A 12,500-nucleotide genomic window follows, 5' to 3' on the forward strand; every position below is an offset into this window, starting at 1 on the left:
ATGGTTTGGGCCTGTTTTGCTGCATCTGGGTCAGGACGGCTTGCCATCATTGGTGGAACCATGAATTCTGAATTATACCAGTGAATTCGAAAGGAAAATGTCAGGACATCTGTCCATGAACTGAATCTCAAGAGAAGGTGGGTCATGCAACAAGACAACGACCCTAAGCACACAAGTCATTCTACCAAAGGATGGTTAAAGAAGAATAAAGTTAATGTTTTGGAAATGCCAAGTCAAAGTCCTGACCTTAATCCAATGGAAATGTTGTGGAAGGACCTGAAGTGAGCAGTTCATGTGAGGAAACCCACCAACATCCCAGAGTTGAAGCTATTCTGTATGGAGGAATGGGCTAAAATTCCTCCAAGCTGGTGTGCAGGACTGATCAACAGTTACCGCAAACGTTTAGTTGCAGTTATTGCTGCACAAGGGGGTCACACCAGATACTGAAAGCAAAGGTTCACATACTTTTGCCACTCACAGATATGTAATATTGGATCATTTTCCTCAATAAATAAATGACCAAGTATAATATTTTTGTCTCATTTGTTTAATTGGGTTCTCTTTGTCTACTTTTAGGACTTGTGTGAAAATCTGATGCTGTTTTAGGTCATATTTATGCAGAAATATAGAAAATTCTAAAGGGTTCACAAACTTTCAAGCACCACTTTAACTAGTGCTAATCCTCTCTCATGTTAGTCACCCTGTTGATAGCGGGGCTTGTCTTGGACTCCACTCGAAATTTTCTTTAAGACTTGGACTTGACTCGGACTTAAACACTGGGGCCTCGAGACTGGACTCGGACTTGACTACAACACTGTATCCATGACATGCACAGAGGGTAATCTTGTCTGCTGACTTTCAGTGGAGGAATAACACTTGTTAGTTTTTTCTTTTTTATCAGACATCTAATTTTTTAGGTTTGTTTACCTGACATGTTTCGACGTACGACTGTCGTCTTCCTCAGAGTGTCACCGGATGTTATTGGTGACGCATCTTTTATCAGCTGATGTTTCCGAAGGCGTGGCCTTCCTGTCTGGATTGACAGGTCGGTCACGCCTTCTACTGTCAGTTCGTCCCCTGCAAGATGGCACTCCAGGTATGGGAGAGCATGTATGCTCCCTCATCTCGGTTGATGGTCCTCGGACTTCGCTTACGGATCTCTATGGCCTCCCTGATCCAGCGCTGATGTTTGTTATCTTCTGTGCGGATGACTCTGGCATTCCCCCAGTCCATAATATGATTTTCCCTTTTGCAATGATCTGTTATGGCTGACTTATAATTTTCCTGTTGTGCCTTTTCTTTTATTGTTCGGGTTTGTCTTGTAGCTGTCTCCTTTTCGCACTCTTTCTTATGTTCATTTTTTCTTGTGTTGAAACTCCTTCCTGTCTCCCCGATGTAAGTTTTATTGCATAATTGGCATGGAATCTCATATATGGTGTTGCATCTGTTGTCCAGATGTATTCTGTCTTTGGGATGAACCAGGATCTGACGGAGTGTTGTGTGTGGTTTGACAGGTGTGTTAATGTTGTATTTCCTCATTGCTCTTTGAATGCGTTCCGTTATTCCTCTGATGTATGGTAATGTCACTACTCCCCTGTGTTCTTGTTTGTTGGTTTGTTTTTTCTCTTTCTTCTGTGTTTTATTGTTTTTGACCTGTTCCGCCCCTTTGGATATTGCCCATTGTGGATATTGACATGCCTTCAGTGCGTGTTGTATATGTTGTTCTTCCTGTTCTTTGTCCTGTGGATCTGTGACTATTGCTGCGCGTTCATGTAATGTTCTAACTACTGATATTTTGTGCATTATGGGGTCCAGTTTAAATATTGGTCGGTGTGTGTGGGTTTCCTGTGTACTTTTATTTTGATGTCCCCATCTTCTGTGTGATGTATTTTTAAGTCCAAAAATGCTATTGACTGCTCCGTTTCCTCTTCATGTGTGAATTTTATATTGCCGGTATTGGCTATAGTATTGAGATGGTCGGTAAGTTGTTGAGTGTATCCCCTCTTTACTTTTTCCAATATGTCGTCCACATACCGTTTCCAGAGTGTTGGTCTGTATTCCACTGGTATTGTAGTGAGTGCTTTCTGCTCCAGGTCTTCCATGAAAAAGCCGCACATGATGGCTGATAGTGGGTCTCCCATGGCAAAACCTTCCTTTTGTCTGTAAATTGTGTTCCTGAACTGAAAGTATGTGGATGTGGCGATGAATTGAAGGAGTTGCGTAATGTCTTGTACAGTGAGGTTTGTGCGTTTCTTGAGCGTCCTATCTGTTTTTAATTTGTCTTGTACTACCTGTATGGTGGCTTCCGTGGGTGTTCTGGTGAAAAGAGATATGACATCGTGTGAAATGAAAACTTCGTCTGCTTCGGAAACATCAGCTGATAAAAGATGCGTCACCAATAACATCCGGTGACACTCTGAGGAAGACGACAGTCGTACGTCGAAACATGTCAGGTAAACAAACATAAAAAATTAGATGTCTGATAAAAAAGAAAAAAGTAACAATATTCAATATAAGACATAATGAACGTAATCGAAAGAGGAATAACACTGTTAGTTCAAACCAAGATTGCAGGTGGGACAAGCCAAGTTGGCCATTTTCACAATTATTTAGATTTTTTCCAACAACTAAGAAATGTCAGAGAGGTCTGCTGAATTTTTTCGCAGTAGGCCCCAGGGAGTTCTTGCTGTATGTACAAGTTTTAGATCTCTCCACATTACAAAGGCCTAGAGATGGCTTTGGGACACAAATTTCTCAGTATTCACAGAAACACTTGGATACTGATCATACAACATTCAAACAACATTTTGCAAACCCATATATTAATTATTTTGGTTGTCTTCTAAAAGGAAGCAAAAAAAAAGGGTTATCTCAGATGAACAATATGCTTTTTTTGGTTTTGTCCGGTTAAATCTTGAATTTCACATTCCTTGACAAAGTCCTTGAACTTAAAAAGCACTACAGTGCCAGTACACACGTTGAATAAATAAAATATCTTTCCTGCTGAGAAGCATCCGGGAACATTCAGTATCTCGAGTTTGCTTTGTGTTTACCGCAGTCTCAAAACTCTGATGTCCTTCTCACCATGTGCTGTGAGTAGTACACTATAAGAGCATTGTTCCCTTGACGCAGGCAGCCATTTACAACAGGATGCTTTGCGGTTGAATGGTCAGGGATGGTGCGTGTCCTGTAGCGCAGATAGAAATCAGGTGATCAGACGACTATGCTAAGTAGGTTTCCTCACTGAACATCACAGTGGAGAAAAAAAAATCCACATCACGAAAAGGTAGATAAACCCAGAGATTCACTCTGTGAAACGTCAGTGAGCTGTCTGTGGCTATTTCTCCGTGGTTTCTGCTGCCCTTTAAGCACAGTACATCCTAATGGGTCAAGCTTCAAGTATCTAGATGGAGGAAAAAAAAAGAGAGATACACATTCTGGTCACTGTGTAAGCATCAATCCTGGAATTTGTTTTAAGCTGAGTTGATAGCATATATATATATATATATATATATATATATATATATATATATATATATATATATATATACACACAACCCTGATTCCAAAAAAGTTGGGACAAAGTACAAATTGTAAATAATAACAGAATGCAGTAATTTACAAATCTCAAAAACTGATATTGTATTCACAATAGAACATAGACAACATATCAAATGTCGAAAGTAAGACATTTTGAAATTTCATGCCAGATATTGGCTCATTTGAAATTTCATGACAGCAACACATCTCAAAAAAGTTGGGACAGGGGCAATAAGAGGCTGGAAAAGTTAAAGGTACAAAAAAGGAACAGCTGGAGGACCAAATTGCAACTCATTAGGTCAATTGGCAATAGGTCATTAACATGACTGGGTACAAAAAGAGCATCTTGGAGTGGCAGCGGCTCTCAGAAGTAAAGATGGGAAGAGGATCACCAATCCCCCTAATTCTGCGCCGACAAATAGTGGAGCAATATCAGAAAGGAGTTCGACAGTGTAAAATTGCAAAGAGTTTGAACATGTCATCATCTACAGTGCATAATATCATCAAAAGATTCAGAGAATCTGGAAGAATCTCTGTGCTTAAGGGTCAAGGCCGGAAAACCATACTGGGTGCCTGTGATCTTCGGGCCCTTAGACGGCACTGCATCACATACAGGCATACTTCTGTATTGGAAATCACAAAATGGGCTCTGGAATATTTCCAGAGAACATTATCTGTGAACACAATTCACCGTGCCATCCGCCGTTGCCAGCTAAAACTCTATAGTGCAAAGAAGAAGCCATATCTAAACATGATCCAGAAGCGCAGACATCTTCTCTGGGCCAAGGCTCATTTAAAATGGACTGTGGCAAAGTGGAAAACTGTTCTGTGGTCAGACGAATCAAAATTTGAAGTTCTTTATGGAAATCAGGGACGCCGTGTCATTCGGACTAAAGAGGAGAAGGACGACCCAAGTTGTTATCAGCGCTCAGTTCAGAAGCCTGCACCTCTGATGGTATGGGGTTACATTAGTGCGTGTGGCATGGGCAGCTTACACATCTGGAAAGACACCATCAATGCTGAAAGGTATATCCAGGTTCTAGAGCAACATATGCTCCCATCCAGACGACGTCTCTTTCAGGGAAGACCTTGCATTTTCCAACATGACAATGCCAAACCACATGCTGCATCAATTACAGCATCATGGCTGCGTAGAAGAAGGGTCCGGGTACTGAACTGGCCAGCCTGCAGTCCAGATCTTTCACCCATAGAAAACATTTGGCGCATCATAAAACGGAAAATACGACAAAAAAGACCTAAGACAGTTGAGCAACTAGAATCCTACATTAGACAAGAATGGGTTAACATTCCTATCCCTAAACTTGAGCAACTTGTCTCCTCAGTCCCCAGACGTTTACAGACTGTTGTAAAGAGAAAAGGGGATGTCTCACAGTGGTAAACATGGCCTTGTCCCAACTTTTTTGAGATGTGTTGTTGTCATGAAATTTAAAACCACCTAATTTTTAATTTTAAATGATACATTTTCTCAGTTTAAACATTTGATATGTCATCTATGTTCTATTCTGAATAAAATATGTAATTTTGAAACTTCCACATAATTGCATTCCATTTTTATTTACAATTTGTACTTTGTCCCAACTTTTTTGGAATCGGGGTTGTATATATATATATATATATATATATATATATATATATACACACACACACACACAATCAGAAGCTTCAGTCAATGTTCACTTCAAACATCAGAATGGGAAAAACCGTGATCTCAAAGTGTGACTTTCACTGTGGTATGGGTGTTGGTTTGAGCCGGATGGACTGGTTTGAGTATTTCAGAAACTGCTGATCTCCTGGGGTTTTCACACACAATAGCCTCAAGAGTTTGCACAGAATGGTGCAAAAAACAAAAAACACTGAGTGAGTGACAGTTCTGTGGGTAGAAGCATACGCCTTTTTAATAAGAGAGGTCAGAGAAAAATGGCGAGATTGGTCGAGTTTTTTTTCCAGGAAGGATATAGTAACTCATAGCAACTCTTTACAACCATGGTGAGCAGAAAAGCATCTCAGCATGCAACAGCAGAAGAACACATTGGGTTCCACTCCTGCAGCCAAGAGCAGGGATCTTAGACTCAACAACAGGTTCCTATTAAAGTGGCCGGTGAGTATAGAATAACCGGTTAACTTGATTTGCATATCTTTGGATTGTGGGAGGAAACCCATGCAGGCATGAGGACAACATGCAAACTCTACACAGAATGGCCCCAGTCAGCCAGCAGGTTCAAACCCAGAACCTTCTTGCTGTGAGGTGACAGTGTGAACCACTACACCACTGTTAGTCCTCTTCGACGAACAGGGAACGTTTCTTGAACCAGTTCCTTTCAGGATTCTTTGAACCTTGGTACCAACTAATGAACCAGCCCACATTTTCACCAGTTTTGAGCAGAACCATTGTAATCAAGGCTGCATTGTGAATGGAGAGCACTGCACAATTTACAATGGAAGTAAACATTAGTAGCAAGATGGCAGTGCGCACTGATTGATTACCTGCGAGCTTTTGTTCTGTTATTGCAGATATTTGTTTTCGGCCCATTTTTTCTAAAGATGTATTCTTTTCCATTGCATTCTCTATTCCTGCACTCTGCTTCCTCTCCAAACTAATGACATGACATGACATGCCCACAGATGTCATCACAGTCTGTGCTGATTGGTTCCAGCTGGGAACCAACTTTTCAGGTTCCGAACCAATGTATTTTTGGTCAAAATGCTCCAAATGGTTCAAAACTTGGTGCATGACCAAGAATGGTACCCATTCTGTGTTGGTGGAAAAGGAGTATGAGCTGCTCCTGTATGTACAGAATGCCTTTAATATTAAAGTAAGGCTAATTTTATAGAGGGAAAGGCTTTCCTTGGCAACAGAATGGTGCTTAAGTCAGCTTAAATCTGATCAGCCAATCATCAGCTTGACCATCACTACAGTAACTTTTGGCCAAACAATTATTGCAGCACTGCTAACACTGATGTTAGCCAGGTGTGTTAGTCAGTTTGCGAACATTAGCACAGAGCTGTGTTTACTGTATGTTGCAGAAGATTATAGTTCGTAATTAAATTCTGTATACATTGTAATATTATGCTAAAAGAAGTCAAAGGAAAGGCAAGTGTGTCATGTGATCTTTTCTTTTCATTGGCTGATGACTTTTTAGTTAAATCTCACCTCTTAAGTCAATCCAGGGGTTCCTGTCACTCGTGCTGAGCCATTCTCTGGAGTTAGAATTTTAGATTGTGATAAATGCCTTGTCTTTTCCCTTGTTTTTAGTATTGTATTACAGCTTAAAATATAAGCTAAATGTTACTGGTTTAATTAGAGAAGATGGCAGATCTGTGCAAACTACAGTGGAGTCAATCATAAGAGGATCCGCGTTATTGCGCTCACTGGCACAATATCTGCTTTTCTTCAGAGATGAAGTTCACTGTACTTTTTATATAGCTGTAATTAAAAAAATTGTTAAATTCATTTTATTTTTTTTTAATTTTGTTTCTATATTTTACACCTACCTTGTATCTACACTCAATGCCCATTTCTATCAGGTACCACATAACTGTACGATAGCCGTAGATTTGATTTATTTGTTTTCCGATTGTCTATGTATTGCCTTTTTAAAATAATCCAACCTCAAGGAGATTTTTTTTTTAGCAAAAACCACATTTGATTATTTCAAGTGTTTACATTCTAGATACGAGATAGAACTCGACGCCAACAGCGTCGATGGGGATGCCTCCGCCTGGTAGACTACACGCCTTATTAAGTTGTGATTTGGGGATGGACATTTGACCTCACAGTAATCTTGACCTGGTGAAATTACTTGTATTAGCCTTGGAGATATTGTGTTCACAAGGTTCTCGGACAGACATTTGACCTCAGTGACCTTGACCTTAGACCTTTTGATCTCAAAATCTAATCAGTTTATCCTTGTCCCCAAATGCACAAATGGTGAAAGTTTGGTGAAATTCCTTTCATCAGCCTTTGAGATATTGTGTTCACAAGGCTTCGGGACGGACGCACGCACGGATGCACGAACGGATGGACAACCCGAAAACATAATGCCTCCTGCACCTTACAGTGGCAGAGGCATAAAAAAGCAAAATTATCTGCCAACAAATCAAGTTCAAGCTTGAAATGCAATTAACAATCTTTGTTTAATAATAATAATAATAATAATAGCAACAACAACAGCAATAATAATCATTTTTAATTTTATTATTAAAAATAATAATACTTTTTAATTTTTATTTTGTTTCTATATTCTACACCTACCTTATATCTACACTCACTGCCCATTTCTATCAGGTACCACGTAACTGCACTATAGCCATAGATATGATTTATTTATTTTTGGATTGTCCATATATTGCATTTTCAAAATAACCCAACCTCAAGGAGATTTTTTATTTTATTTTTTTAGCAAAAAACACATTTGATTATTTCAATTGTTTATACTCTAGAAAAAAGCAAAATTATGTGCCAACAAATCAAGTTCAAGCGTGAAATGAAATTAATAATCTTTGTTTATTAATAATAATAATAATAATAATAATAATAATAATAATAATAATAATAATAATAATAATTATTATTATTATTAATAATAACATTAATAACAACAACATCAAAAACAACAATAATAATAATAATAATATCTTAATTAGAAATATTAGTAAATTTGTGTTTATTCAAGGCATTTTCATAATATTTCTTATAGACTGAGCTACTTTGCCTGAATCAAACTGTTTCTGCCTGTATTTTTTAAAAAAAAAGGAGTCGAAATTACAAATGCAAAAGGTATAATTGTGTGAGCGTTCTGCTCAGTAAATATGACTTTCTATGATGTACAGCACTGTTCAAAAGCCTTAGGCACATGTAAAAAAACTTCTGTTGACCAAAAATGGCTTAAAAATAATGAAATGTTTCAACAAGTCACCAGGTCATCACAGGGCTGACACATAGACAACCATTCACACTCACGGTCAATTTAGAGTCACCAGTTAACCTAACTTGCATGTCTTTGGACTGTGGGGGAAACCGGAGCACCTGGAGGAAACCCACGCGGACACGGACAGAACATGCAAACTCCACACAGAAAGGCCCTCGCCGGCCACGGGGCTCGAACCCGGACCTTCTTGCTGTGAGGCGACAGCGCTAACCACTACACCACTGTGCCGCCCCTTGCTTCTTTATTTTGCACCAAAACCCAGTAGCCTTCATTACATTTTCTTTTTTAATCTGAAAACTGCTCTCTTATGGAATATGCTACTCAGATATGAATTAGTACGATTCTCACTATCAAAATGAGTACGATTATATCAGTACAATTTTTTCTGTAACATTTAATTTTGTGCTGGAAAATGAACGTTTGGACTCTAAAATGTTTTCGTACTGACTCGATAATGTTGAAGTCATAAAATAGAAATCTATAACAAAGTTTGTATGAAAAAAAGGGTGCCTAAGACTTTTGCACAGTACTGTGTATGGCTGCTTAGTAAACTTTAGCCAGGATTATATTCTCGAGGTCGCATCTGCAATAAAATCTTTAAACCTTACTTTCAAAATAAATCTTTCACAATTAACATTGGATCATTAACATTATCCTAATTATCCAAGCAATTAACAAATTAACAAATAATGACAAATATATAATGCTAGATAATTAAGGACAACAGTACAACAGCTCATTCTTTTATTTCTAGCAACTAAAAGCTGCAATACATTGTGACATAAGTGTAATTATCATTATAGTAGTCCCTTTAATCAGCCTGCAAGACTGTATGGATAAATGAGACAGAACTAAATATGACGAGGAATGAAGATGCGTTTGCATTTATTTGAAATATTTTATAAGCGGCAATAATTTTGTCTTATATTTTTATACTGTTATACTACTCTTTTAAAAAGTACAACCCCAATTCCAAAAAAGTTGGGATGCTGTGTAAACTGTACTCTAAATAATTTAAAAAAGAAGCGATAATTTGAAAATCATGGAAACCCTATATGTCATTGAAAATAGAACAAAGACAACATATCAAATGTTGAAACTGAGAAATTTTATTGTTTTTTGAAAAAAAATGTTTATTTTGAATTTGATGTTAGCAACACATCTCAGAAAAGTTGGGACGGGGCAACAAAAAACTGAAAAAGTTGTGAAAAGATTCAGAGAATCTGGAGAAATCTCTGTATGCAAGAGACAAGGCTGAAAACTGACATTGGATGCCTGTGATCTTCAGGCCCTCAGGAGACACTGCATTAAAAGCAGACGTGTGTCTATAGTGGAAATCACTGTATGGACTCAGGAACACTTCAGAAAACCATCGTCTGTGAAAACAGTTCATTACTGCATCCACAAATGCAAGTTAAAACCAGATATAAACAATATCCAGAAACACCGCCACCTTCTCTGGGCCCGAGCTCTTTTACGATGGACTGATGTGAAGTGGAAAATTGTCCTGAGGTCTGACAAATCAAAATCTCATCTCATCTCTAGCCGCTTTATCCTTCTACAGGGTCGCAGGCAAGCTGGAGCCTATCCCAGCTGACTACAGGCAAAAGGTGGGGTACACCCTGGACAAGTCACCAGGTCATCACAGGGCTGACACATAGACACAGACAACCATTCACACTCACACCTACGGTCAATTTAGAGTCACCAGTTAACCTAACCTGCATGTCTTTGGACTGTGGGAGAAACCGGAGCAAACCCACGCGGACAACATGCAAACTCCACACAGAAAGGCCCTGGCCGGCCCCGGGGCTCGAACCCAGGACCTTCTTGCTGTGAGGCGACAGCGCTAACCACTACACCACCGTGCCGCTCCACAAATCAAAATGAGAAATTATTTTTAGAAATCATGGACACCACGTCCTCCAGGCTAAAGAGGAGAGGGACCATCCGGCTTGTTATCAGTGCACAGTACAAAAGCCAACATTTGTGATAGTATGAGGGTGCATTAGTGCACATGACATGGGTAGCTTGTACATCTGGGAAGGCATCATTCATGCTGAATGATATATACACGTTTCAGAGCAATATGCTGCCATCCAGACAAAATCTTATCCAGGGAAGGCCTTCTTTCTTTCAGAAGACAATGCCAAACCGCTTTCTGCACATATTAAAACTGCATAGCTCTGTAGTAAAAGAGTCTGGGTGCTAAACTGGCCTGCCTGCAGTCCAGACCTGTCTCCCATTTAAAACATTTGGTACATTATGAGGCGCAGAATATGACAAAGGAGATCAACTGAAATTGAGCAACTGAAATTGTGTATCAGGCAAGAATGGGACAACGTTTCTCTTTCAAAACTACATCAATTGGTCTCCTCAGTTCTCACATGTTTACAGAGTGTTGTTAAAAGTAGAGGTGATGCAGCACAGATGTCCCTGTCCCAACTTTTTTGAAACGTGTTGCTGACATGAAATTTAAAATGAGCATATATTTTCAAAAAACAATAAAATTTCTCAGTTTCAACAGTTGATATTTTGTCTTTGCAATATTTTCAATGAAATATAGGCTTTCCATGATTTGCAAATTATTGCATTCTGTTTTTATTTACAGTTTACACAGCGTCCCAACTTTTTTGGAATTGGGGTTGTAGTGTTAATGAAATATATATTTTTTAAAATTAGAACAAAACACTGTAATTATTGTGTTTAATGCTTATTTACTACAACCCTGACCAGGATAAAGTGGTTATTGAAAGTGAGCAAATGAGTGAATGTTTATTTTATACAAAACCTTTGTTAATTTTTATGAAGCAGACTAACAGTTCCACAGGGCACTGTGTGTGTGTGTGTGTGTGTACACATACATACATACATACATACATACATACACACATACATACATACGGTATATATATATACATATATACACACACACACACACACACATATATATATATATATATATATATATATATATATATATATATATATATATATATATATATATATATATATATATATATATATATGAGCAATTGAATCTGGAGTGAAGACCCAGAGACTATTAGCATGCCTAATTAAACCTTAAATGTTATTGCTTATATTAACGATGATAAATGTCTAATTCAGTGTAGCAGACTGGTCTTTGCTCTTCCATCCTTATGACTTTAGACTTGGTGACATTTCCATGCTTCTGTACTTCTTTGGCCTAGTTTAAAATGTGACTCAGGCCTCATTTATAATGTATTGCAAAGAGCTTTTAAGCAATTCCGATGTGGTACAAAGGCCAGCCAGGTTTGGTGATATGAGAGCTCTTCTTTTTCAGAAGAATCCCTGAGCTACACGCAGTTCATGCTGAGGAGCTGAAAGATTAGAATCTGTCTGGTTTAATATCTTCATTTTAAATGCACGGAACAGATGTTCTTCAATACAGGTTTGTCTGAGATTACACTCTGTTGACTTTTTCTGGCTTTTGTCAATTCTTACAGTTCTTAGATGAGTAGGTGGAGGTTAGCATTGTGTAATCATAATAAACCTGGAAAAAAGAGTTCATATCATACGGCTTATTGAAATGTTTTGTCCAAGAATAAAACACCATTAATAAATTGGTGGTACTTTGCCTTGCCTAGTGGTTAGTATGTCCGCCTCTCGACCAGGAGATTGTGAGTTCTACTCTACTCGTGGTTGGGTCATACCAAAGACCATCATAAAAATGGTACCTACTGCCATCTGGTGAGGCACACTGCAATACAGATGTGAGTAGGGAGTCAAATTCTTGCAGTTACCAGAGGACCACCACCCCACTGGAACCCTAGCTATGTAATAGGCGAGAGGCTGAGGGCTACAGAAATGGAGATCAGTGCCATTCAATGCACCTTAGGGGAAAGGTTAATACTAGGATGGGAGACTGCCTGGGAAGACCAGGTCCTGGCACAAGAAGGACTTTGACTTTTTTTTTTTTTTATTTTCCATAAGTAGCAGCAAGCTATACTGCCTACTGTACTCCCCCAC

The 12,500-nt window shown here is 38.6% G+C and overlaps 1 protein-coding gene across 1 annotated transcript in view; it reads right to left on the reverse strand.

Moving 5' to 3' along the window:
- Window positions 1–2,869: 2,869 nt before the first annotated feature.
- The window catches only part of shisal1a (shisa like 1a), a 99,936-nt gene continuing 90,305 nt past the window's right edge, over window positions 2,870–12,500 (reverse strand). Inside the window, exon 5 of the mRNA XM_060903604.1 lies at window positions 2,870–3,403. Coding sequence (XP_060759587.1) covers window position 3,403 — 1 coding nt within the window. The 3' untranslated portion in view covers window positions 2,870–3,402. The remainder of the gene's footprint in view (window positions 3,404–12,500) is intronic.

This window comes from Neoarius graeffei, chromosome 21 (assembly GCF_027579695.1).
Source record: "Neoarius graeffei isolate fNeoGra1 chromosome 21, fNeoGra1.pri, whole genome shotgun sequence".
NCBI lineage: Eukaryota > Metazoa > Chordata > Actinopteri > Siluriformes > Ariidae > Neoarius > Neoarius graeffei.